The following is a 26,022-nucleotide window of genomic DNA, read 5'->3' as shown; positions in this document are numbered from 1 at the left end:
TATTTTGTCATTCTGAGGTTACATACATGTATACTACCTATCCACAATATCTCCTGTCATATCTTCACCTTTCCAGGCATCAGTTTTTGATTTCTGCCGAGCCCCTTTTCCGGATTTCTTTTTCCGCATCTCTTTTTCCGTTCACGTTGTTGTTCGGATTCCATTCCAATCTTAGTAACAAGATGCATGAGCTCAGCTGCGCACTAGGCGTATCCGGCAGAATTAACCCACAATTGTCTCCAAGGTAGCGCTGGCAGCTTGAAAATTACAACCTCACTCATAACTCCGATGCAATATCGCCGATTCACTCAACATGCCAGTAACTAATCGAGAATAAATTGCATTGATGGACTCCATAACCTGTCTAATTATTACGCCAATGACCTTGGAAAATCCAGAGCCAACAATCCGACCCTTGCAACGAATGAGTCATGCGCAGCCTGCATGTGTTGAGGCCGGTTCCAAAGACTAACTAACTACCTTAAGCTGTGAATAGCAACACCGTCCGTAACTTGGCCAATGAGAAACAAGTTCTTTAACATTACCAAGCGTATTACCAAGCAGAAAATCCAAAACACTACATGATCTAAGTACAGTACATGCGTTTTCCTGTTTTGACCTTTGTGGGAATATTCAGACATCCCATGGCAAATATGGCATTGTCAATTAGCTTGATATCAGTGCCTGTGTCTCTTGGTTAGCAAAAGCGATCACAAGGAATAATTCCATATCCGTACCAGGTGATCCCATCAGAGCAACCGCAAATGGTGATTGCTCGGGTCGTTTGCTGATTCTTGAATGGTACGGTATTTGGCCAACTGCATTTGATTAGAAAAGGTCTGAGTACTTTTCATTTTTTGTAATCTTACTTGGAACAGTGAGCACAGGGGCTCCCATGACAGGCCCAAGTGCCAAAGCGTTGATACCTGATTGGTGTGGTCTTCGGAAACTGCACCTGAGTTAGCTTTCATCGGGCGTAAAATAATAGCTACTAGTAGTAAACAAAGATATGCCTTACTTCGGACGGTCGTCCTTGTGATGATCATCTTGGTGATCCAGGTGATGGTGCTCTTGGTGACGATTACCTTGGTGACGATTAACATTGGGACGCCTGTCCTGACACTTGCCCTGACATCTGTCCCTGGGGCGGCAACCATAGTCGGGGTACCAGGAGCGGAAGATGGGGTCGCAAAAGCTGAAGTACATGTGACCATTGATGGATTCGTGATTGCTGTGGGAGCCCTCTCCAGGACGCTTATCCCTATGACCGTGGTCACTAGAAAAGCCACCACTATGATCGTTATCACGATGATTGTTATCACTAGGGTCGTTATCACTAGGATCGTCATCTCTAGGGCAGTTATCTCTGTATCGAGGGCCTGCTATATCGAGGGGCAGTACTATGATGACACTTATGGTTTTTTTGCGTTCGTCTGTGAAATAATGATCTTTGAACCATTGTTGGTAAATATCAATTCTTGCAAATGCATCATCTCTGGTTCGACGAGTTGTCTTCTTTCCGATAGACCTAATATTGCGTCAGACGATGGGGGCGTTTATACAATGTATGAAAGTTGAGCTTACCAAGTATCCTCGTTTGGCTTCGACGTGTAAGGTTCTGCACCATTCTTCTCCTTATATTTAGTACGAAAGTCCTCGCTACTGTTAAAACTGTCGTACGCCATAGCCTGGGTAGTCTAGAGATACGTTAGAATCCAATGTAATGAGGTGTTAGTACCTGGTGGCGAACAACATACCTCTTTCATAAATTCTTGCAAGGAATATTTCCGCCACCCCTCTGGTCCCTCTTCTTCCCAACAGTTTTCGAATGAGTACTCTCTAAGGCATACCCCTAGTTTGTCAGCCATGTTCTTGGCAAATTTCTTTGCCATTTCCTTTTCCGTGGCTTCAACATTTTCCCAGAAATCAGTGGGCCAGAGGAGACAAGAGAATTCCTATGTGCATGTCAGTATCGTAAGCACAATTATTCGCAGTAGGACATACCTGTGGATACTCCTTAAATTTGTTGTTGCTGAAATCCAGCCACTCTTCGGCGAAATGTTTGCAATCTTCCAGGTTTCTTGCCAGAATTCCCGGAATATCCCAAGACCTTCAGGGGTCAGTCCAATGTAATTGAGCGAGCATCAGGTCAAATGTACTTACTTGACGCAGGGCACAATGCCGTCTGCAGAAATCGCTTCGAGGCTGGGACGGAGGCCAAAGCAGCCACACCAGTGAGCAGGTCTGGTGACGCTCCCCCAAGCTGTCAATTAACCCAACGTTAGCTAGTTTTCATAGTGTGTAAACAAAGTGTCTGCTACATACTGTCGGTACCAATAGCAATGTCAAGCCACTCGTAGGCTGCAACAGCCGAAGCACTGCCCGAACTGCTACCTCCTGGGGATTGATAACGGTCAGCCCTGGGATTCCATGGGGCCGGGTAGTCTGTATATTGAATGGGCTCCTCCCAATTTCCAAAAGAAGACATTTTCGTCTTTCCGATAACAACAACGCCTTTATCGATTAATTTTTGAATGCAGCTGGCAGTTTGTGTTTGTGCAGGGTATGTCTCGTAGAAGGCGCGATTGCCATTAGATGTCTTGATACCGTCCAAATGAATGTTATCCTTAATGAGGATACGCTTTCCAGCTAGGGGTAACTGTTGATTCGGAATAGAATATTTGAGTTGAGATGGTATAGCGAAACTGAGGACGTTGCTATCTTGACCCATTATCGAAAGACGCTCAAACGAGCCCAATAAGCTGAGAGTATATTAGTATGTCTTCAATCTCCTCATGTTGAACCTGATCAATACTTTTGTTGCGGTTTCAAAGCAACCATACAAGTCTCGTATGAGTCATCCACCAGCCTGCATACTTCCCATAACTGCCCATCCAATTTCATATATGGACCAGGTGCCAAAGCGATCTCGTTGTTGAAAAAGTATACTGCAATCGTGCCAGACTCTGCGAGAAAAGCCTCGGCATCTTGGTTCCCAATAGGCCGACCAGTCATATGCGCGTCGAAAAATATGATATTGGCAAGAAATGCATTGTCGAATACATCATCTTTACCATATTCTTCCAAACGTTGCTGCAGCCAAGGTAAGGTTATTCTCTCTCTATTTGGAGGATTATGGAATACAGTAATCAAGCTTGAATCGGGTATGGGCTGATGAATATCTGGACACTGCAAGAGATTAGCTCATTAGGAGATGTAGTGCTGGGGATCATCGCTCAGGGTGTCTTACTCTTTTGGGGCATGATGCCAAATATCGAACTCCAGACAATGAAAACATACAACCTTCTGTGTCTGAAGTCCTAACGGGCTGTACCACGTTGGCCATGTTGCACGGCACAGAAGCTGACCTCAATATACGGAATTGCTTGAATATGGTGGATTGAGAAAACAGTTTTCGGAGCAATTTCATTTTTAACGGTACGCCACCAAAATTATTGGATTGTGGACGACATGTGGTATAAATGTGTCAATCTGGCCGCTGAAGAACAGAACGATGATGCGATGGCTGGACTTGTTTACAAAGGTGGTAACTCTACCATTGGTTCTACTCATCATGAACAAGCTTCATGCTTTATCTGTGCAGAGCCTGAACGATTAGTCCCTTGGAATGCTGTTGAAGAAAAAAAAACAAAGAGGCTACACTGCAGTCCCGGCTGCTGAAGAAAAACTGACAAAGAGGCCATGCTGCAGTCCCTGACTCCCGGCTGATGAAGAACCCAACCGTTGTTCACAATCTAGACGTTCAACGAATCAAGAATCGATACAAGTCATTCCCAAACTTTTCAATTTAGTAGATAAGCTTTGTTCTGAACAATCAGACATCGCCATTGGGCAAGGTCAGATCACGGTCTAAATTACATGTGCTTTGTGCACTGTTAGACAAAGAGCGTCTTTCATCTCATAAAGGCCAATAAGACGAAAGTCTTCAAGAGCGCTTTCACATCATTTTACACATATAATCCTGTTTTGAACAACGGCTTTCAGCGTGCCCATTGAATCTGGGACAAATCCATGTTGTCTCATGACTATTGCCACAACAAGTTCAAACGACAACAACAACAGCAGCAGGGATTATGTTGAATCATTTCGCCTAATTCGCCTAGTTCGGCGCCCGGTGAGTCGGCATTTGGCGGGTCTCAAAACGGCAAAAAATGGCGATAGCAGGGATTACTATTGCCGCTTATTCGATTCCGATCATCGTTTACTTCAGCCCGGCGACGACTCGTGCCTATTCTGAATATTGGATACGCATGACTCGACAGGGACAACACACAACTGGGAACGCAAGAGGAAAGAGAGACAAGTAAGCGGAAGAGGGTCCGTAAGCTCCCGTCTGGGTTTTTATCAGATGAGTACCTTGCTGCCTTTGACGAGAGCCGGATCCCCCCTGTGAGATATCGCCGAATGCTGGGGGTGCGGTATTTCGACGAGCATCTGACCTCGTGTTGAAAGAGAAGAAAAAAGGAAATGAAAGAGGAGCAGTTTTGTTTCTTTAAACAAAGAAGCCTAGGCAAATGAGTGTTGTGAGCAAGTGGATTGATTAGGTGAGCGAGACAACGGGCAAGTAGTGCTGAACAGATGTTCAAATCGGCTTTGTCGTCGGCCTTTTCCCGCACATGCGGATCAAAACCCGCAGTTTACTTGATCAAAAAAACATCACTGCAGCAAGCATGTGGCTTGATGAACGAATCAACTAAGCAACCTGAGAGCAAACCTAATGCTTTGAGAAGCAGATGAGCAAAACCTCGTGTAATGCTGTTCAGTTAAATTTCTAAGTTTAATCATACAATCTTTATAAACAGGACGTAGTCTTCTTAGATTGAACAACTGACTCTTTGAACATTGCACCTTTGAAACTCTTCGTCATACACTCCACCAATGGCCCCTGCAACACTTCCCACCAAGCCTCTCGGCCGCAACGGCCCTCTTGTCTCAACAATAGGCTTTGGGGCCATGGGTCTTAGTTCCATGTACGGGTTTGGAGGTTCAGACGAAGACCGGTTCAAGGTTCTAGACCGTGCCCACGAATTAGGCAACACCTTTTGGGACACTGCGGATGTCTACGGCGATAGCGAGGAATTGCTTGGCAAGTGGTTCAAGCACTCCGGAAAACGAGACGACATCTTTCTTGCCACGAAATGCGGCGGTGTTTACGACCCTTCAACTGGAAAAGCATCGATTCGTTCCGATCCCGAATATGTACGACAGGCTTGTGATAAGTCACTCCAGTTGCTGGGTGTCTCTCATATTGATCTCTTCTACCTCCACCGGGTCGATAAGGAGACCCCAGTTGAGCTTACCATCAAGGCTCTAGCTGAATTAAAAGAGTTAGACCCATTCATTCCCAACCGTGCGCTCTCATCGAACTAAAATAACCGACGCTCCATCGTCGTTAGGCAGGGGAAAATCCGACATCTCGGACTCTGTGAAGTCTCGGCGGCGACCCTTCGGCGCGCGCATGCCGTCCACCCGATCACCGCAATCCAGGTTGAGTACAGCCCCTTCTCTGTAGACATTGAGAAGCCCCAGATCGATATCCTTCGCACGGCAAGGGAACTCGGCATTGCGGTCGTGGCTTACAGCCCCCTGGGGCGCGGCATGTTGACGGGACAGATCAGGTCCCCGGACGACTTTGACGCCGACGACTTCCGGAAGAGTCTCCCACGGTTCTCAAAAGAGAACTTCCCGAAAAACCTTGCATTGGTGGAAAAGATTGAGACCATTGCCACCAGTAAAGGCGTGACGCCCGGACAGTTGACGTTAGCGTGGCTGCTGGCACAGGGCGCTGACATCTTCCCCATCCCCGGGTATGATTTGTCATGCCTGTTATGGAAACAAGCATAGTAGTGGAAAATCCTACGGAGTATAGGCTAACGGTTGAGTAGCACTAAGAAGATCAAGTATCTCGAAGAGAACTTGGGGGCCGTCAACGTGGAGCTCAGCACGGACGAAGATGCGGAGATCCGCAAGGCCATTGACGAGACGGAAGTTATTGGGGGTCGCTATTCAGATGCGTGAGTTTGATGAACTCCTCTTTACTACGATCTTTAGTTTCAACTCTAACACTATCCGAAGCCATTCGGATCATCTATTCGCTGACACCCCGGCACTTGAGAGCAAATGAGGAGGACGCCTTATCTCCTGATGGGTCACCCTCTTACACAGAAAGAACATGAACTGGATCAACTAGTGACTCATGTACTCTGACTCTATAGTATTATACGGAATAAATTCCGTAAAGACCCAAAGATCCATGCCAAGTCAACGTATCATCATCCATTGTGCCTTTGTAAGGGGGGTCATTTCAGTTCTAAACGTCCCAACGGAGCGGTCTGTACGATTCCAGGTTTAGTCTTAGACTGTGGCCCGATTGTCCCTGAGATCTGTTAGGCAGAATCCAGGCAGATTATGACCAGATTCGAATATTATTTCCTTTCGAGGTCGATCATGGATTAAGCCTTGTCTGAGTCTCCAGTTGTCTACCAGGCCAACACTCTCGCTGCATACTAGAAATAGGCATATGTTGACGGTGGATAACGGTCATTACCGGAGATAGATCGTCGATTCCACTGTTTGGCCCGTTCGCTCCCTGTCAAAGTCCGCTAAAATAGGCGGACTTGGGTGACAAGAATGTATCGCGCGCGCTAATTATCGAATCGACTTACTCGTATTATAAGGTTTCTTCGCCGTCTTTTTTCGTTTCGGGTTTACCGTCGCCGTTGTTCTTCCAGTCTTATGCTTCCTATTCCGAGCAGCCCCAGTTCTTCTTATTCTGTATTAATTAATCCTCTTTTATCCCCTTTTATCGTTTGTTGCCTTGTTGGGCTGCTCAGTCATATATTAATAACCTACTTGTAGCCCGGCACTCGTTCTTGGGTTGGCACAAACGGCTTAATTTCCCTTACAAAGACAACCGACAGAGTTTCCCTTCAGCTCTGCTTATTCAATAGAAGAGTGGATCGTCTTTGAGTCTGTTCTATTTAGCGGGCCCAAGACGCAGGTTGCTCACCTCATCAACTCCCCTATACAGACAGGCTCACCTCATCAGCTTTTGCCGGCCGTCGCTGAATTCGACAACTCCTCGGTGGTACACAGACCGATAGCTGCCATCATCAACGCCCCCACGCTGCTACCTTTGAACTCTGGTGCTTCGTTTGATGACGGCACCTTCGTACATGTTGATCACAATGGAGCACATCGACTCTACGACACCAAACAGCGAGCACTCTGCTGATGAGATGCAAAATGATGGCAGCAGCAGCGGGTCAAGTGGAAGGAAGCGCACCACTCCAAGATCCCCGAATGGAGGGCCACAGAAACTAAAGACGTCCGAAAGAAGACGTATTCAGAACCGCCAAGCACAAAAGACTTACAGTTAGTACAACCCGAAATCCTTCGTGGCTTAGGAAAGCAAAAGCAAGCGACAAGCGATCCGCTAATGATGAGCTGAAACCGAATAGGAGAGAAGCAGAAGAAGCGACTGCAGGCTCTAGAGTCGTTTGCCAAGTCTCAGACACTTGCTGCTCACGATGCGCCGTCTTCGTCCACCCCGACGTCCACCATTGGCCAAACCATGGCCGGCCTGCTGGCCGCGGACTCGCCTATCATGGGATTGGCCGGGATGATGCAGCCTCATGATCTCGGCTCGGCCGCTACCACAGGAATGGGAAGCTTTGTAGGATGCGGCCCGAGCTTCAGTTCGTCTGCCTTGAGCTACCAGACCGGCGGGCCAGCTCCCATGTACAGATATACGCCTAGTCTGGATTATCAAGCGGATGGTGCCCTGAATGCCGGTCGATCATTCCGAGAGGACTTGTTTTCCGCATCAACTCCGCTGGCTGCCCCATCCGGCTCCGAGTCCATAACACCGGGGAGCGGATTTAATTCACCCTCGATGCCGCCGGGCGTTCTTCAGTCACACAACATCCACGTCCTCAAGAGCCAATCACCGGCGAGGGACGAAACAGATACTTTACTCGCTCAGTTCCTTCTACAGGATGACATTACTCTGAGTAGAGCACTGCTAAAGAATATCCGCACAAATAAGATAACCCTCAAGGACATTCTGAGAAAGGGCCTCCAGTCACTGGAAAGAGACGCAGACAGCCCTTTGAACAGCACGAGGATGGTTGATGGTTCATTACAAGGGCGCAAGCCTACACAAGGTGAATCGAACGGCTCGACTATTTCATCATGTTGTTCTAACAAGGGATAAATAGTGCAGCTCCCCGATCTTCACGCCAATACAATCCGCATCACGCAAATGTCGTTTGTAGCAGCTGTTCTATATAACGCAACCATGCTGGGCATATCAGCACCAGAAATGTTTGCACACGACACTGAATCTCATTTTTTTGCATCAAGGAAAGCGTTAGGTGGAATGGAAGATATTGCAGAACAAGTTGCATATGTTGATATAAAAGACGACCTGAAGCCCACCCAGAACCAACTCACACAACGTCATCACCCCTACATCGACGCTCTCCCCTTTCGGACTTTCCGAGAGCGGTTAATAGCATTAATTAATGCTGAGCCCAGTATCATCAACATGGAAGAGCTCTGTCACGATCTACAGAGCGATGGAGTGATTTGTTGGGGGTCCGGTGCTGGGGCTGGCACTGGACACTCTGGCGCGCCGTGGGATATCCGAAGCTGGGAAGTACGGCCGTGGTTTCTGAAGAAATACTGGATGATTACAGAAGGCACTGGGGGAGAGATGTATCAGCAGGCTAGATGGTGGTGCGAGATGAGGGGAGAAGAGGTGCCGACGTTGTGGTGATGCAGAGAATCAAGTTTTTAGATGTATTCCATCTTGACTGCCTCAAGCCTCTCGGTTCTGGAACGCTATGTTCATGTTTATGTGCTTCTGTTATGACATGTTGCCATTCATTGCTCATGCCTCTTTCTAACAGACAAAACGTCTGTATGATATTTATTTTAACTGATCCATAAGGCGCCGGAGCCACTTCAACCTCGCCTCGGAAGCCTGTTTCGACACACTCGCTTCCGGAGCAAAGAGCTCGAACCCATGCAATCCACCAGCATACACCATCAGCTCGGCCTGCACGCCATGCTCCCATAACTTGGACGTATAGGCAACAACGCTATCTCTAAAGGGCTCAGCGGACCCGACATCGATATACGTAGGAGGAAGATTCGACAAATCGGTTGCTCGACCTGGGGCTTCGAAGACAGAGACTTTATCCGTCGCGCGGCGGTCACCCAATATACATGTCCAGCTAAACTCGTCCGACTCTCCGGAATAAGTCCCATGACGCAGATATTGCTTGTGGGAAACCGTATCGGCACGATCATCCAGCATCGGGCAGACGAGGATTTGTCCGCATAGCTTGGGATATCCCTTGTCTCTCGCCATTAATGCAACCGCAGCAGAAAGACCACCGCCAGCAGAAGCACCTCCGATGAGCAACTTGTCAGGATCAAAGCCAAATCGGTCTGCTTGCTTTGCGAACCAGATGAGGCCCTCCCAACAGTCTTCAAAGGGTGCAAGGCCAGGGTTCTCTGGAGCTAGCCTGTATTTGACAGTGGCGACGATACCGTCGATTTCCTTCGCCCAGGATATAGCCAAGTCGAGATTGAGGTATTCATCCCCGATAACTACGCCGCCTGGGTGTATGGTGTAGATGGCTGGCCGCTTGTCGGTGCTCGAGGCTCCTTTTGGCTTGATGATAACGATGTCGATGTCTCCACGAGGTCCTGGGATGGTTACCCGTTCAGTTTCCAGCGAGGGATCGGAATGGACTTTGGCCTTGATTGCGCTGGAATTTGGGACAACTGTTTGACGTATAGCTGCGACTCTGGCGGCAGCGTCGAGGGGGAGGGAGTCTGTGAGAGAGCCATCGATCATGACGGGAGGGAGATTTTTGATGACTTCGGGGTCAAAGGGAGGCCTGACGGAAGACATGATGGCGGATGATGCTGAGCTGTGTTTAATTCTCTTGTGGTAGATGAAGTTTTCGAGCTTTAAGAGTGCAGCCTTTAGAATAGATAGGTATGTAAATGAGAGATCCTACAACCAACTTACATTTGTCCATGTGAGCTTCCCAGTGCTTGTTATATATCTGTCCTATACGAGAACATTCATCATCTCCGCTATGCCCGGGGTTCCCATGTTGCTCAATGACTAGGATTGATTGGCTTCCCTTCGCCCATCGGTACCAACAACTCTCCGTCTTGTCGACCCAACCGCAGGATTCAACATCCTGTGATCTCGTTACTCCGTATAGGCTTCCTAGGTTGTCATAGTGAGCACCGTCACCACCCTGCAAGGACAAGGATCAAACTCCGCGACACGGGCCTTGCATGCGCTGGTGATACGCCAATGGAGGCGGAGAAGCAACTCGCGGAGAAGCAACTCGCGGAGAAGCAACTCGCGGACAATTGCAACAGTCCGTGCACCGCCTGTGATTTACAATCTTGGTTCCTTCATGTTTCTCTTTGTCTCGATTCATCACCATCACAATCACCATAATTCATCTGATCTAATCTTCAATCACAAGCTCACCCAGCGCTATCAATCAAAAAATCCCCCGCCATGCCACCCCCACTAAAAATGTCCAGTTTCTGATGGCGCTCGGATAAACCCGCCGATCTTCGGATCTAGATGCTGAAAATCGAAACTCGAGTCGCAAAAAAAAAAAAAGTTACTCACGCACAACCAAAGACAAGAAAGCCCAATTGATTGCGCCCGCCATGTCGATTCGCACTCTTAGAATCGGTAATTCCTCCCCCTGAATCTTGTTCAACTCAACTTAATACTTCACCACTTCTTTCCCTTCTATATCACCTCCCAGCTAACCATCTTCCACTTGCAGGGCTCATCCCCGGTGACGGCATCGGCAAGGAAGTCATCCCCGCCGGCCGCCGCATCCTCGAAGCTCTCCCCGCCTCTCTCAAGCTCAAGTTCGACTTTGTCGACCTCAAGGCCGGCTTCGAGACCTTTGAGCAGACCGGCTCCGCCCTCCCCGATGCCACCGTCGATGTCCTGCGCAACGAGTGCCAGGGCGCGCTCTTCGGCGCCGTCAGCTCGCCCACCCACGCCGTCAAGGGCTACTCCTCGCCCATTGTCGCCCTGCGAAAGCGCCTCGACCTCTACGCCAACGTCCGTCCCGTCAAGACCGTCATGACCGCCGCCAAGCCCATCGACATGGTCATTGTCCGCGAGAACACCGAGGATCTCTACGTCAAGCAGGAGACCACCCGCGACACCCCCGAGGGCAAGGTCGCCGAGGCCATCAAGCGCATTTCCGAAAAGGCCTCGTTCCGTATTGCTGCTATGGCTGGTGACATTGCGCTGCGCCGCCAGAAGATCCGCGAGAGCTCCCCCAGCATCCACAGCAAGCCCCTCGTCACAATCACCCACAAGTCCAACGTCCTGTCGCAAACCGACGGCCTCTTCCGCACTGCCTCCAAGAACGCCCTGTCCGACCCAAAGTACTCTTCCGTCTCTGTCGAGGAGCAGATTGTCGACTCCATGGTCTACAAGCTGTTCCGCCAGCCCGAAGCCTACGACGTCATCGTTGCCCCCAACTTGTACGGCGATATCCTCTCCGACGGTGCTGCCGCTCTTGTCGGCAGTCTTGGTCTCGTTCCCAGCGCCAACGTCGGTGAGGGCTTCGCCATTGGTGAGCCTTGCCACGGCAGTGCCCCCGATATTCAGGGCAAGAACATTGCCAACCCCATTGCCACCCTGCGAAGTGCTGCTCTGATGCTCGAGTTCCTTGAGGAGCCCGAGGCCGCTGCCAAGATTTACGCCGCTGTTGACGCCAACTTGGAGGAAGGCAAGCTGCTGAGCCCTGATCTGGGTGGAAAGGCCACCACCGATGAGGTTGTCGAGGATATCCTGAGACGCTTGTAAATGGTGTCTCTGGTGAGAAGGAGTAAAAACTGGCGGGTGTTGGAAAAGCTCTATCATCTCTCTGTCAGTATGAGGTAGTCTCTGTAGTAAAATCGTCTGCATGAAACCGGATCTAGAGAGCAAATCAGTTTTGAATAAAGAAAAAGCAAAAACTTTTGATTCAAGAGACGCATAATAGCTGATCTAGTCAGCTCGGCTACCTAGCCTAAAAGCAATCATCTCGGCCGTCTTTCCATCAAAACGGCAGCAAACCAAGTACCTGTGAAATCCAGTGCTCCCAAATATCCATGACCAACCCATGTGTTAGATAGCTAGATGTGTAAATATCACCAAATGACCGATAGATATCCTCCCCGTGCCGCCCATGCTAAATGCGTCTCGCAGCAAAAGAATTTTCGCCCATAATCTTAAACCCTCGTGTCCGTGCTGAATCTGTCGCAAAGAAAAAACTATTTCGCCCGTAATCCCAGCTCCGTGGAAGTGAAAATAAGTAAAAGAATGAACGCTCATGTACCCATCTAATATAGCCCAGGTCAATCATTTTTCTTGGGCGAAGCCTTCGCCGCACTTTTCTTGCCAGCCTTGGATTTGGCTTTTTTATTCTTCTCCTTCTCCTCCTCCGCGGCCTTTTTGCGTAAAAAGGCCTTCTCCAGCTCGAGTTCGTTCATTTGGGGCCGCGGTTTGCCGTCATCTTGCAAAGTACGGTCGATATCCTTGGCCTTCCTCCTCTGGAGACTGTAGATGCGATCATCGATGGGTTCCCTGGTCTTGATATTCACCAGGTGGGTGACTTTTTCTTGGCCAATTCGAACAACGCGACCAAAGGCTTGTTGTTCTGCTGTCTTGTTCCACCACTGGTCGATGATGATCACTCGATTCGCCACTGTGAGATTAAGAGATTGATTGCCGCTTCTCAAAGTTGCAACCTATTCAAATAACAGTCTGGTTAGATCGTGTAAAATGAGAATAAGATGGAGGGCTACGCAGAGCGACTGGATAAACTCCTTACCAAAACCTGTATTCCATCATCTTCTCTTAGCGCCGTCAGCGCTTGACTCTTCTGCGTCTGCGCAAGACCACCGTAGTAATACCTGAATCCGATCTTGAGGGTCTGAAGCATGAATCCCAGCATCTTTGCCGTTCCAGTAAACTGAGTGAAAACTGCACAAACAAGAAACAAACCCGTGTCAACATTTACAGCCTCACACATAATTTCTACTTTAGGGGACTTACTGAGAACCTTGTCATCCGGTGCCTCATCCCTCCATGTGAGCAAAACAGCCATGGCCGCGGTCAGCTTTGTGCTAGGAAGGATGGGAACTTCATCAAGAAACGTGCTGACAATGAAGAAGCCGTTTCGGTCGTCATCTTGGTGAACGGCAGCATTCATGCTGTCTCTTCCAGGCTCGCGATATGTACTGCCATCTGCTTCGGCTTTTTCCACGATCTTTTGAATGGTTTCGATATCCTCACCTATACCCAGATTTTCGTTACAACCTTCATGGAGACACATCTACGCCACCAAGTCAGCAATAACATTTTTTTCAGAACCACGGAGAAGGTGAGACACATACAACTGTGTTTAGATCGCCTTGAGCATCGCTTTTGAGAGCTGCACAAATACATTTGGTGCAGTAAACATGAGGACACTCATCTCAGTCAGCATAAAAATACGAATCGCTTGCTTTTGTTTCTCGACTTACTTGATAAGAGAATACCGGGTCAACTGGCGGCTTCCCGCAGAGAAGACAAGCGACACCCTTCACGCTCGCCTCTTCTCCCAAAATGTCCAAGATCGGCCGCATGTCGAGATATTTACCAAAGAAATTCTCTTCTCGCTCTTGCATCATTTGCAATCCTTTTTGGTATTTCTTGATACCAGTATCTTCTTCGACGCCAAGCTGCAGTTGTTCCAAGATGGTTTGTTTGGCGCCGATTTCCTCCAGAGCGGCTCTCAACTCGATGAGGTCTTTAAGGTAGAACTCATTGCGGAGAAGACGCTCAATGCAATAGATATGAGATATGGTTTGACGCTGTCTCACTTGGCTGGCGCGTTGCAAAATCCATGCTAGTCCCTTCTCTGAAGGCTTTTTAGATTTGGGCTTTTTATTGCCCTTTTTTGGGCTTTGTCGTTCTTCTGGAAGGCCTTCGTCAGGCCCAACTTCGTCAAGTCCCAATCCAAGCTTTGACAGATCCTTAAGCTTTTGCCTGAGCATATAATGTTTGCACACGGCACTAGTATATACTGTGAGTACTTATACAGGTTCGCACTGATTGGAAAACGCAATCGAGATGCCAATGTAATTGAATTTGGTAGCGTTTTGGACTCACTCGACAACGGCTTGTTCCTCTTTCGACAGAGCAACCCAAATATCAACTTCTTTTCTCTCTGGAAGAGAGACGATTTGCCGCCCTAGAAATTCATCATCGATAGTCCTGGGTCCTCATTAGCATATACGCAATGCAACATAATGATATGAGGGAAGTCTCACCGCCGATACATCATGAGGCTAGTCAATGCCACAAACTGAGGGTTCGGTTCATCCTGTGGTGGTCAGTCTATTGTTCTTATATCGTGTATAGCTTAGCCCTTACCGTTGCTGTAAAGAACATTGAGCGAAATTCTTTGCGGCTCACTGTCCATTCACACTTCAGAAATTTCATGTAAGGGAACAACTCTGCGAACGTTAGCAAATGATGCCATCCAAGTCATGTGTTGAATTGTGGCACGCACCCTGGGAGCTGTTGGCCAGAGGCGTACCCGATAAGGCCCAGCGATATTTTCCGACAAGCGCACAACACGCTTTAGAAGCTAATTCGAAAAGTTTTAACGACAATCTCAATCAGTCATTATTTTGAACTAAAACTTACTGCGGCTGTCAGCATTCTTGATAGCATGTGCTTCATCAAGGATGATCCTGTACCAGTTGATACGGAACACGGTACCCAAAATTTTGTCCAACTCGATCCTAAAAGAATCATCGTCGCTGTCATACTTCTCAAGAAGTTTCCGGAGGATATCATCGCTTGGGTACTGAGAAAACACTTCTTTGTATGTGACAATGCTGAGTTCAGTCAGCTATCAAAAGTTGTGAAGTGTAAGTGATACCTCGCAATACTCACACAATGAAGTTTTCTCTGCAAATTTCTCGCAAATCTTCTCGTTTTGGGTCATATATGAAAACCATATGTTTGTACGGTGGCAAGCAGTGTTTCTATAAAATCTGTCAGCTTAGAAGCTTTGGGTATGACGTTGGCTCCAGATCAACTCACCCGCGTCTCGCTCTCCCACTGCTGAGCAATTGTTTTGTTTGGCACAACCACCAAAGTGGCATTACAAAACTTTTCGCAGTCGTTGTCATCTGGCGGATTCCCAATCATGCAGGCAAGGCTCATGATTGTCTTGCCCATACCCATGGCATCGGCCAAGATTCCGCCATGTGGTTCCGACCGAGCCAGCTCTCTCTTCATCATCCAAGCCACGGCCGTAATCTGATGACTCCGCATAGCCGTCGCCATGCCTTTCAATTTCCAGTCGCCATTCTGAGCTTCAACCTTTCTATAGCCAAATATTTGCGCGGCTTCCCTCAGATCTCGCTTTTGTGTGCCTCCACGCCTCGTGTCACAATCTTGCGGTATACTGGCTGTGATTTGAGCAAATTGTTCGGCGTGAGTCGATGCTTTGATGGGCTCAATGGGGAGCAGTGGGCTGTCATCGGAACCTGGCGAGCAGTCGCCAGGCAGCAATAGACAATGGCCATTTGCCATCTTCAGGGCTTTGCACGACCCTGCATCGCCTTCTGTCACCTTGCGTTTGCGTGGAGGCTTTGCACCAGGCTTTCTGCATTCTTCTCGCTCCATTTTCTTGGCAAATTGTTCGTCTTCTTTTGCGTGCAAACGAGCAACGTATTCACGAACATTCGCGGCGGGTTTTTGTCGAGGCTTTCTGCTGCCTTTCTTCTGAGTGGAATCACTGTCTTTCCCAGCACTCAAATGTTCACCACTCTCATCATCAGAATCATCGCCATCGTTTTCGTAATCGGAATCGGAATCATCATCGTGGTTATCAGCTTCGTCACAAGGAAGCTTTTCGTGTTCCATGAGTTTGATCAGATTGGCAGTCTCGGGATCAAGAAGCTTTTCCAGTGGCGGTAAATCGTCATCTGTGCCATCAACTTCATCATTGTGGACACGATGTAATTTTTCATCTATTGCCATATCGCTGTCCTCTACGAATATGGATTCTTCGCCCATACTCTCAGCAAGAATAGTCGAGTTAGTTGAGGAGCTTGGAACGTCTTGCTCCGCACTGGCAAGATTGCAGTCACCACTCTTTTCTAATTCGTCAACTAGGCTGCTGAAGTCATACTGCTTTGGGGGTGCATGATTTGACTTGGGAGATTCAGCTGGAGTAGGAAGAGTCGCAGCTGCTGGAGAAGCTGGTCCAGCAGTTATTGGCGTCTCCATGTTCGATTGCGTAGTCTAGAGAGTTCTATTCCAGAGTCAGTCGAGATATTCCGTAGCCTTCCAAATGAGTAAAGAAGGAGGAGGTGATGCAGTAAATTGATTCAAGCTCACAACAAGAAAATATGCAATTATTCTCTCTGGATGAACAGTGGTGAACGAAGGCTGACGCAACTTCGTGCTGGTTCTGCATATGCACTGGGCCGGTTGTATGATCGAAAAGAGTAACAAGGTTGGAAGAAAGAAAATGGAATAATAAAGGAGAAGGTGAGGAGGAGGAGGAATGAAGTTGTGGGATTGAAGAAAATGTGTGCACAAGTCTTCGATGAAATGGTGAAGATGCAGGCAGAGAATAGGGCGGTGTAAATATTGCCAGTGCTGCACCTTGCTTCAGTGCGAGTGGCAGGCAGCTGTTCTCCGAATTAGATGTATCTTCCAAATTTTACTCACTGCCTTAGAAGTCAAAATGAGCAGAATTGGCAGCGTTGACAGTTGCAGAGTTACTTTGTTCGTGGTGGAACTCACGCAAAGGTCTACGCAAGGAACATAGCACCCATCTAATAGGGAAAAAACATGAATGCACATATAATGGAAGGATCTGAATACGTATTTAATTCCATGCCCAATCACGTATATTGTTCCTGATGCAAGCTTGTATGATACTCACGATATTTGAGAGTCCAACCGCATATGCTCAGAACAATGGCTATCTTCCATTACAACTCGTTAGGTAGCTCCACATACTTACATGCCGTAGTTCAGCTTATTGTAATCGCAATTTAACAATAACAGGCTTATTTCAGATTCAAGATGTAGATAGTGCGCGACTGTTCATTACAGCTCCAAGAGCAAGCCATGTTTGTCCACGTTCCAACGGTCCACACTCTTCAGGAAACGTTTCATTGTGTACTATTCATGCTCTGTTAAAAAAAAAAACACCTTTCATTATTAACTCCATCGATATAATGGGGTTCTCTGTAGAATTTTGGTACCACATGCCATTTAATGGCGCCTATGGTCACCCAATGCTCCCGGAGTAACTGTGTCCAGAGTGAATGCTGAGCTGTGAATGCAGTCTCATCCACAATAGACAATGACTCAATATTATATCCGTTTCCACTAGAAGCACGTACCCACCAGCCAATATTACTGCAGATGATAATACTTACCCCGGATGGAAGTAATATGGCCATCACACGCTATGATTGAGCGCCGATTCGTCCGCAGTGTCAATCCTACCAGACAAATTCACACCTACCACACCTCTACAAGTCTTTTACCTCGGTGCTGGTGAGTATTCTACCTCGGGGCCGTTGCGCCATGTTACTCTGACTTACCACGGCTGTGTGCATGAAGCTGGAGTTTTTATAAGCCACATTCAAGCAAGTAAGCCGCCAATCTCGTCAATTTCGTTAATCTCGTCGGTCAGCCCAGTGACATATTACCCGCTGTGGGGTGAATTGGAGGCAATAGCCCGAAACTAAATCCCAAGATGGACCATTTGCCTGGCTTTATGACATCTCAAGACTCATGATCTGACTATGTCTTGGAGGGCGCATATATCGGGGACTGATAACTGATGATGGACTAAAAAGAGCTGCCCATGTACAGCCAAGAAAATCCACGCGGGGTAAAACAAATAGGTAATGGAAGCTTTTTGTTCCCCAGAATGCAAGGTGCTCCATGCCGCGGAAAATTAAACCCTTCAGCTGCGTTAGTGCCCCTTTGATGAGATGCTTTTGCTAGCTAGACACTCCTTTCTACGAAAGATGCCGTTATAGCCCCTATCTCACTTTTTGCTTTACAGAGCATGAAAACATCTCTATTGAGAGATGATATCGGGTATTTCGAGAGCGGGAGAATTTCGGACGTGGCCTTATTTGAGAGTCCGAAGCCGAAGCGCGAAGATTCTCCCTGGCGGAAAAGCGAAAGGCCGACATCACTTATCCGATTCATTCCTGAGTCGCTTCCAACTGATACACAACTCGCAAACGGAGGATTATTCGTGCAAAGTAGACCTTCTTGGTCATATGTCTCCATGTATTGTGCGACTGCCGGTGCTTCATCTCGCGTGCTGGACGAGCGAAAACCGCGAATGCTACCCTGCACCAGTCGTAAACATGTAAGCGGCGCGGTAAACCCTGCTGTGTTGTTCCTTTATCGCCAGTATTGGTAAGAATTACAATAGAATCTTGGTCACCATAATTATCCAAGAACTTTAACGGTGTGGATATGGCGAATAATAGCGCCGGCACTTTGTCTGCGGCATCTTGGTAGTGGCGCTCCTGAACTGGAGCATCACATACGAATGAATGAGCAAATCAAGTTAACCGATGGTGGGGATTGTGCTTGCTCCTGAGTGTGAAAGAAAGGGATGTCTCATCTATCGCATTTTGCCGGAGAGCGGCGAAGAGAGCGCGAAGCCGATTGTATCTATTGACGAGCGATCATCGCTTAAACAGGAGAGACTTGGGGGATGTGCGCTGTCGACTAACGGATGCCTGGTTAAACATGAAGCCAAGGAGCTGCTCAAAGCAATGGTAGTTGCTTTCAATACATAAAGACGCTTAATTCCTTCTATTTCATCTCGGCTATTATACAACAACAATAGCTCATGATCGACAAGACAGCTGTTGCACCATGAAAGACGTCTATCGTGTTCTGCTTGCTCCCAACTACCTATTTGGGGCTGTTGCGGTGGTGGGACTGCTTTATGTGAGTTTCCAGCTGACTCTACGACAGTTTATAACTCCTCTAACGAACTTGCAAGTTGCTTGGCCATTACATTCGAGATCCTCTCTCTCAGGTGCCCGGTCCGTGGTATACCAAATGGACTTCCCTCGTAATAAAGTATCACTGGTTGAAGGGGAACCGAGCGCAATACCAGCATGAACTACATCTCAAATATGGTAAGCTACTCCCTTTGAAGAGCTTACTGCGTTTCACTTTTCGATGGTTACTAAACGGAACTTTAACCTCGCAGGTCCTCTTGTCCGCCTCACCCCTAACGAAGTATCCGTCACCAACATCGAAGCTGTCAAGAAAATCTACAATGCTCGAGAGACATATCGAAAAACGTCTTGGTATGGCGACTTGTCCGTCACAACGGAAAACCTCTTCAACACCACTCGCGTCGAGGTACATCGAAGACTACGAAGGCTTCTCTCAGGCGCAATGTCCGAAACGTCACTACAAATTGCTATTCCCCAAGTGCAGTCCAAAGTTGACCTTGCGATACAAAGAATGGGCGAGGAGATGGAAAGCAGAGGCGCTGCGGATGTCATCAAGTGGTTTCTATTCATGGCGACAGACATCATTGGAGAGCTCTCCTTTGGCGACTCTTTCAGGACCTTGGAGATTGGCGAGAAGAGCGGCTACACAAAGGATTTGGAGAATCTGGGATTCCTTGGAGCTGTCCGCTCGGCTTTCCCGACATTAATCTCAATGGCGAAATACCTCCCCATTCCGTTCTTCACACGCCCACTCCAGGCAACGAGGAACATGATTCGTTATTCAGAAGAGTCCATTGCGCGTTACAGGAACCTTCTAGACTCTGACCCTACGAGCGTCAAATGGACCCTGTTTACCAAAGTCTTCAAAGACACGGACAAAGACGCTCTTACACCAGTGGAGCTCAGGGCCAACGCATCAGGATACATTGTTGCCGGCAGCGACTCCACAGCCGTCACGCTCACATACCTTGTCTGGTCCGTTTGTCGCAATCCAACGGTCAGGGCTGCTCTTCTGGAAGAATTGCGAACTCTCCCAAACGACTTTAACGCTTCTCACCTCCGTGACTTGAGTTACTTGAACCAGGTGATTGACGAGACGCTGCGTTTGTACTCTGGCATTCAATCCTCCCTGCCTCGATATGTCCCCGAGGGCGGTGACGATGTTGCCGGATACTGGCTTCCTGGGGGCACGAGCATCTGCGCACAGGCATACAGCATGCATCGCATTCCCAGCGTGTTTCCGAATCCGGATGTCTTTGACCCGTCACGATGGGCATCGCCAACGCGAGAGATGAAAGATTCTTTTATGCCCTTTGGCAATGGATCGCGAAGTGAGTTTTCTTTGATCTCTGAAAACGTCAAGTTGTGTTATTTGCTAACTTGGAGTCTCTTTGACAGTTTGCATCGGATTGCATCTTGCCCGGATTGAGCTGCGTTATGCGACCGCCCGCTTCTTTTTGACATTTTCAGAGGCCAAAGTGTCGACGCTTGAAGGCTTTTGCGATGAGGATATGGTTCCCAAGGTCTTTTTCTTTGAAGAGCCAAAGGCTAAGCGATGTCTCATGCAGAGGTGTTGAGTGAGGAATCGAATGCCCCTATAGCGAAATTTTGCCATGTCGATGCTTCATATGGATCACCAATTAGCAAGGTGAATGCCGGTATAATTGTTGGTTCTTGAATTGACCTCTTTCTAAACCATCTGTCGGTATAGGAAGTTGGAAACTACTTTGCATCTCTAAAATTAGCATCTCTACAAAAATCTTGTGATGGTATATGCCGAAATAGAATGCATCAATGCAATGCACAACACAAAGGGGAAAATCGTCCGTGAGCAGCCACACTGCCTCAGCAGGATCAAGCCTTTGTGTGTTTTCGCATCATATTATATGCCATGATCTTGATGACATCCTCTGTAGGCGTGGGTTCGAGTGTTATAACGACAAAGCTATAAATAGTTAGTATGCAATGAAATAAAAGCCGGCCTTTGCCTGGGAACATGAAGTCATTCAGCAAAGTCCCCAAATACATTTCGAAAAATAGCACGCCATGCCTTTCATCGAATTCACCTCGAATCCCAATCGCCGCTCTACAAGCGTTCAGGAAAATGGCGCGCCGTACTACATACCGGCAACCGAGTATTCAACAGCATGGGTATGCCAATGGACCGATCCCGAGTTTGGCGTCTTGAACGAACAGGACTTGGAGCTTCTGAAGCATGTGAATTGCTCGTACCTTTCCTCCGGCAGACCTCCAACGCTGTTAGCATTGAAACAGCACGCACAGTCTCTTACAAATCTTATCAAGAAAATTTGCGTCAGCACTACATTTGGAATCATCGATGGGAAGGGCGAGCGGCGTCCGGCTTTTAGGAAGAATGAGGCCTTTGATTGGCTAAAGAACCTCGACGAACCATATACGAACGACGACGAATTTCACCATATTCCACTTTGGGCGCTGGCGAATCATGTTAAATCTGAGGACGAGGAGACTGGAATTGAATGCCACTGCCCTCTCACGGAGGTGCGCAGCGCGGAACTCACCGAGCCTGGCGAGACGACATTCCGACCGTACTGTAGCCATCACAACTTGGTCATGCATGCAAACAAATGCCTCGAGATTCTAGATCACGAATATAGTGCGACAGGAGGCCTCTCTTCATTGATTCCATCTGGAAATGAGGATGATAGTGAGCAAATGACTGCTGCAAAGAACACGATACTGGGGCAGATGCTCCTTCATCAGCAACACATGGTTCAACGGATGCACGAACTCGAGATCCAGTGCGCTAGGGCTGTCGATATTCTGGAGGGAGAAGCTGTTGTGCCCATGCAGATGGTTCAACACTTAGGCCCAGAGAGACGACTGATGGGACGCGAGTTAGCCTATGTACAGGAACGATTTATTCTTGCCAACGCGGGAGAAGATGCCTTTCAATTCATACACCAGCTGCTGGATAAACAAGAGTCCAAGATTCAAGCCCAGGACCAGATGTCGTTCAATTCAGGAGTCAGCGGCGAGCGAATGTGGTCGCAAACAGAAGCTGGCAAATGGTATTCCCGTGGTTTCGTACCTGTCGATTTGACGGCGCGGTTTGTTCGTCTCAAGGGTTCAGGAGGGCAGTCAACGATCTTCATCATCCCGGTTATCGACCATCACCCCGGCACAGCACAAACTCGAAAGATGGAGAGTCAGCCAACGGTAGTATCTGTGGTGGCGCCATCTTGGCCAGAACGAGCTTCAGATCTTCTGAAGCGTGAGAACGATTATATTCAGAAGGCGAAGAAGTTGGAAGATGAAAACGGGACACTCGCACGAGATAAGATGGAGATGCAGGCTAGCTTGAAGATTGCTTTGGCGGAGCTGCGAAGGACAAGGCACGAAGTGAACTTCTTGAGGGAGCATCTGACTGGGTAGTGAGTAGCATGATTCGCAGCGAGATCGAAGCAATGAAGCGGCAGATGGCGAAGCTGAGAGAGGAGCTGCCCAGGAAGTATCACCACCTCTTGCGGATTGACGACTGAGTGTGAGTTGTGTTGGGGGAAACAAGTAGATGGTTGGTCGGTGCGGCTTGCGGTGACGGTTTTCAGGTCGGGCGAGATCGATTAGAATGTAGATTAGCGGTTCTAGTGTTGATCTAAATTTCCGAGAATTGATTGTGTTGTTGGCTTGCTTTCTGAAGTTGGAGGAGTCAAGTGCATGAAATAGCGTCGTTAGTGATGGGGATGCCGATAAGAAAGTGACTGGGAACGTCATCAGCCGAAACTCCTCGCCATGTACAACCCATCAATTCAGCACAAGCTCGATTCTCGGCATTTCACCGTAACACCCATAACATACAATAAACGGTGAAATGGGCGCCGTTGGCTTCAAATTCTTCATTAATGATGGCCATTTAAAGCGGGTTCCTTGCCGACATTAAGTACAGCCAGTTGTGCTTTAGTGTTTCTAGCATCACATCACATACTACCTAGTACATGTACATGGAACAATTCTACATCTACAGACCAGTAGATAAGTAACCTATTATGACGCTCAGTCGGCGTACCAGAAAGTAGCCTGAGAAACCCTTCAAGTAGTCGAACCAAGTAAAAAATGAGGCTAGAAGAATTCTTGGCGAAAGCTATCCGGCCACTTGCATAATCGCCTCCTATAGTCTCTTTCGTCTCTTTATAGACAAATCTCAAACAGGCCATTTTCTAGACCGCTATCGCAGTGTGAGTTACATTGCCTTATCTGAACAAGTGTCTACATCCTTCAGAATGTTCACGTGATGCTCAATACCCAAAGTCCTAGTCAGGCTGTGAACAAGGCTGTGTAGAGAGGGGCTTCTATGGTATAACTGTCCTCACCGTCTCCATCCACATGTTGGCGTCTTTCTCTCAATCTCTTCTTTTTACGAGGTACCTCCAATCGAACACATGCTATGCTTCTCACAAATGATTCAATGCTGATTATATGAAAGATATAATTCGAATTACTCAACCATGGAGTCCAACTCCCAGGACATTATCCTTGCGAGCGATGCCTCGAAAAAGAGAAAACGTCCCACAGATGCCTCACATATCCAAACGGCGCCAAAGGAGCCGCCGTCTCCCGAGTTTCTATGTCAAGATTGCGTCAGTCTGGATCTTTCACAAGCTTTCTCAGTCGAGGATGCTGGCGATGAATCCGCCTCTGTTCCCTGGGGATACTTCAACAACTGGGTCGTTGATGTTGGCCATAGATACCGAGTGACGAGAGCGACGAACTGTAACCTATGCCAAATGCTCATTACTTCTCGGGTCGATGAAGGAGATCCTGAATTGCATAGTGACCGATACTGGATAAGAGCGGTGTCATTTATGAAAATGTCTGGTTTAGTTGAGGTTGGGTGCGAACAGTGGAAACCAAGAGACTTTCCATTTCTAATGCTGTTTTCCAACAAAAACTACAGTCTGAAAAAGAATCGCAAGAGAGTCAGGGCTCTTATTCAACAATCTGGCTATGCAGCGCTCCGGCAGCTCAACCAGCAACAGGCAGTACCTCTATCACTGAAGGTAATACCTCCAGTATTCGAGTTGGCCAAATTTCAAAATTGGTTCGGTTATTGCAACAAAAACCATAGGCTACTCTGTCGCTCTCCAAAGTCACATTTGTGTGGCACTCGCGTTATTGATTGCCAGGAGCAATCTATTACGGAACATAAGCCCGGTATGCCGTATGTCGCTTTGAGTTACGTTTGGGGACAGCCCCAGGCGCAAAAAGCGGTAAATGATGGAAAGCGACTGCCTACTCAGCTCTCATTACTTATCCGAGATGCTATGGCAGTAACTCAGGCAATGGGATTCCGGTACCTATGGGTCGACCGATACTGCATGATCAAGACAATCCAACAGCCAAGCATGAGCAAATTCGGCAAATGGATGCAATATACAGCAACGCCGAGGTAACTATAATCGCTGCAGTAGGTCAAGATGAGAACTACGGTCTACCAGGAGTAGGAAAAAATCGCCCAAAAACCCGGATGGAGGCCCATATCGGCGATGTCGCAGTGGTATGGGCACCGAAGGACCCTCAAGCAATAATCAAATCGTCCAAATGGTCCACTCGAGGATGGACTTTTCAGGAAGCGCTCCTCAGCCGTCGCCGCCTTGTTTTCACGGAACAGCAGGCTTATTTTGAGTGCAATGCAATGAATATCTACGAGAGCCTCGACATCCCACTCGATAGTTTGCACATCAAAGACAGAAGCAAAAGCTACGAGTACCTGCGACGTGGAGTTTTCGGCGGAAATCGTAAAGCGGAATTCGGCAGGCTTATTCTCGAAAACCAGGGACCCAATGAGGTTTTTGGTCGATATTTATCGAATGTAGAAGAGTATTCCGCCAAAAAATTGAGTTTTGCCGAGGACTCCCTGGACGCATTTCGAGGTATTGCGCAACAGTTCTGGTACGGAAAGCACGCTGTCCACAATATTTGGGGGCTGGCATATCACCCAACGCCACCGGAAGAACGAACGTCTAGTTTCGCGCATTCACTATCTTGGTGCCATACAAAGAATTGCTGGGTCCTCTCGCAGAGTCCACAACGGCGACCGCAATTCCCTTCCTGGTCTTGGGCTGGATGGGAAGGCGAAGTCCGATATGAATTTAATGACTCTAAACAGAAATCGTGGTTTAATAATCTCATCAGGGCCGTTTCAGTCGAGAATCAAATCGATAGTCCTATAGCCCTGGAGATGATCGCGCCAAACCCTGATGAGACTTGTATTTTCCCAGTTGTGGTACTCAAGGCAGCAGTAGTTCCCTCGAAACTCATTTCTTTTAACCCCAATGCAACTTCAAATGAACGGTGGCAGATTGGAAGATACAAAGCTAACCTAGCATTGTCTTCTGGCTCTGTGTCTGAATCTCAATTTGCTGAAGATATCCATGATAGTCATGTATGGCAATGTGTGTGTATTGGAGGGGTCCTCAAGACATCGTTGGTCATGATTTTGAAAACTGATGACGGTTCGGGGTTGTGGGAACGGGCTGGAATGTTCGCTATTCACTGTTATACTCACACCTTGGAAAAGATGATGGAAACCTGGGGATTTAAATCGATTAGAGTTAGATAAGGGAGCTTTTGAATGAACGAACATCTGTGACAATTAGAGAGCTAAATCAACCTTGAACAAAACTCCAACGAACTCCTACAGTCCTGTCTCTGCAACATCTTGTCAGCTGCCCAGTAGCATATTATGGTTACGTGTACTTACAAGTTCATCTTGCAAGCCACAGGCTGCCCCCAGTCCTTAGAAAATGGAATAGTTACTTCAATGTTGTGCAAGCGCCCATTTCGCTTTTTACAAGTACTCGTGCTCATACATATCTCTGTTAGGCGAGGCGCAGGCAATCGTGCAACGTTCTGCAAGAGCCGTATGAGTTGGAGGAGTCAAGTGCATGT

The 26,022-nt window shown here is 47.9% G+C and overlaps 9 protein-coding genes across 9 annotated transcripts; 6 read left to right on the top strand and 3 right to left on the bottom strand.

The window, feature by feature from the left end:
- Positions 1 to 586: 586 nt before the first annotated feature.
- M431DRAFT_91238 (hypothetical protein) lies at positions 587 to 3,153 on the bottom strand (the record flags this gene model as incomplete). The annotated part of the gene is made up of 10 exons (XM_024924236.1): positions 587 to 684; positions 738 to 818; positions 870 to 926; positions 1,323 to 1,528; positions 1,585 to 1,697; positions 1,758 to 1,955; positions 2,005 to 2,110; positions 2,164 to 2,263; positions 2,326 to 2,762; positions 2,816 to 3,153. Coding segments are annotated over 10 exons (1,734 nt in total), but the record flags the coding sequence as incomplete, so codon positions are not given.
- Positions 3,154 to 4,899: 1,746 nt separating this feature from the next.
- Positions 4,900 to 6,145, top strand: M431DRAFT_497568 (hypothetical protein; the record flags this gene model as incomplete). The annotated part of the gene is made up of 4 exons (XM_024917614.1): positions 4,900 to 5,348; positions 5,418 to 5,828; positions 5,907 to 6,035; positions 6,097 to 6,145. The coding sequence occupies 4 exons, from the start codon at positions 4,900 to 4,902 to the stop codon at positions 6,143 to 6,145; spliced, it is 1,038 nt and encodes a 345-aa protein (XP_024771937.1).
- Positions 6,146 to 7,594: 1,449 nt separating this feature from the next.
- M431DRAFT_497566 (hypothetical protein) lies at positions 7,595 to 8,800 on the top strand (the record flags this gene model as incomplete). The annotated part of the gene is made up of 2 exons (XM_024917613.1): positions 7,595 to 8,186; positions 8,241 to 8,800. 2 exons carry the CDS (start codon positions 7,595 to 7,597, stop codon positions 8,798 to 8,800), a joined length of 1,152 nt encoding a protein of 383 aa, XP_024771936.1.
- Positions 8,801 to 8,953: 153 nt separating this feature from the next.
- On the bottom strand, positions 8,954 to 9,889 carry M431DRAFT_91698 (hypothetical protein; the record flags this gene model as incomplete). Its single annotated transcript, XM_024924288.1, has 1 exon — positions 8,954 to 9,889. The coding sequence occupies one exon, from the start codon at positions 9,887 to 9,889 to the stop codon at positions 8,954 to 8,956; it is 936 nt and encodes a 311-aa protein (XP_024771935.1).
- Positions 9,890 to 10,490: 601 nt separating this feature from the next.
- On the top strand, positions 10,491 to 12,141 carry M431DRAFT_148210 (hypothetical protein). The gene is made up of 2 exons (XM_024912772.1): positions 10,491 to 10,759; positions 10,857 to 12,141. The coding sequence occupies exons 1-2, from the start codon at positions 10,735 to 10,737 to the stop codon at positions 11,897 to 11,899; spliced, it is 1,068 nt and encodes a 355-aa protein (XP_024771934.1). The 5' UTR covers positions 10,491 to 10,734; the 3' UTR covers positions 11,900 to 12,141.
- A 108-nt stretch (positions 12,142 to 12,249) lies between these two features.
- On the bottom strand, positions 12,250 to 16,050 carry M431DRAFT_538926 (hypothetical protein). The gene is made up of 10 exons (XM_024921043.1): positions 15,173 to 16,050; positions 15,023 to 15,114; positions 14,771 to 14,964; positions 14,634 to 14,711; positions 14,495 to 14,577; positions 14,392 to 14,444; positions 14,231 to 14,335; positions 13,603 to 14,134; positions 12,909 to 13,412; positions 12,250 to 12,825 (listed from the first exon to the last, which is right to left on the bottom strand). Exons 1-10 carry the CDS (start codon positions 15,998 to 16,000, stop codon positions 12,433 to 12,435), a joined length of 2,862 nt encoding a protein of 953 aa, XP_024771933.1. The 5' UTR covers positions 16,001 to 16,050; the 3' UTR covers positions 12,250 to 12,432.
- A 2,953-nt stretch (positions 16,051 to 19,003) lies between these two features.
- M431DRAFT_532822 (hypothetical protein) lies at positions 19,004 to 21,024 on the top strand (the record flags this gene model as incomplete). The annotated part of the gene is made up of 4 exons (XM_024920876.1): positions 19,004 to 19,078; positions 19,134 to 19,272; positions 19,347 to 20,426; positions 20,494 to 21,024. The coding sequence occupies 4 exons, from the start codon at positions 19,004 to 19,006 to the stop codon at positions 20,670 to 20,672; spliced, it is 1,473 nt and encodes a 490-aa protein (XP_024771932.1). The 3' UTR covers positions 20,673 to 21,024.
- On the top strand, positions 20,908 to 22,755 carry M431DRAFT_214311 (hypothetical protein). The gene has a single exon (XM_024913489.1). The coding sequence runs from the start codon at positions 21,142 to 21,144 to the stop codon at positions 22,507 to 22,509; it is 1,368 nt and encodes a 455-aa protein (XP_024771931.1). The 5' UTR covers positions 20,908 to 21,141; the 3' UTR covers positions 22,510 to 22,755.
- A 717-nt stretch (positions 22,756 to 23,472) lies between these two features.
- M431DRAFT_510438 (hypothetical protein) lies at positions 23,473 to 24,961 on the top strand. The gene has a single exon (XM_024919480.1). It carries the CDS (start codon positions 23,580 to 23,582, stop codon positions 24,522 to 24,524), a length of 945 nt encoding a protein of 314 aa, XP_024771930.1. The 5' UTR covers positions 23,473 to 23,579; the 3' UTR covers positions 24,525 to 24,961.
- The last annotated feature ends 1,061 nt before the right edge of the window (positions 24,962 to 26,022 follow it).

The sequence above is a fragment of the Trichoderma harzianum genome (genome assembly GCF_003025095.1).
Source record: "Trichoderma harzianum CBS 226.95 unplaced genomic scaffold M431scaffold_10, whole genome shotgun sequence".
In the NCBI taxonomy this organism is placed as follows: domain Eukaryota; kingdom Fungi; phylum Ascomycota; class Sordariomycetes; order Hypocreales; family Hypocreaceae; genus Trichoderma; species Trichoderma harzianum.
Note: the sequence above shows the minus strand (reverse complement) of the source record. Positions and strands in the feature narration are given on the sequence as shown.

What these genes read in the sequence shown, in the direction of transcription:
- M431DRAFT_148210 (XM_024912772.1), top strand. Translation starts at nt 10,735, where the DNA reads ATGTCGATTCGCACTCTTAGAATCG. An exon ending in GATTCGCACTCTTAGAATCG is followed by an intron (nt 10,760 to 10,856) that starts GTAATTCCTCCC and finishes TTCCACTTGCAG; the next exon opens with GGCTCATCCCCGGTGACGGC.
- M431DRAFT_538926 (XM_024921043.1), bottom strand. Translation starts at nt 16,000, where the DNA reads ATGGAACACGAAAAGCTTCCTTGTGACGAAGCTGATAACCACGATGAT. An exon ending in TCTGGCCAACAGCTCCCAGG is followed by an intron (nt 14,578 to 14,633) that starts GTGCGTGCCACA and finishes TAACGTTCGCAG; the next exon opens with AGTTGTTCCCTTACATGAAA. An exon ending in GAGGAACAAGCCGTTGTCGA is followed by an intron (nt 14,135 to 14,230) that starts GTGAGTCCAAAA and finishes AGTATATACTAG; the next exon opens with TGCCGTGTGCAAACATTATA.
- M431DRAFT_214311 (XM_024913489.1), top strand. Translation starts at nt 21,142, where the DNA reads ATGCCTTTCATCGAATTCACCTCGAATCCCAATCGCCGCTCTACAAGC.
- M431DRAFT_510438 (XM_024919480.1), top strand. Translation starts at nt 23,580, where the DNA reads ATGGAGTCCAACTCCCAGGACATTATCCTTGCGAGCGATGCCTCGAAA.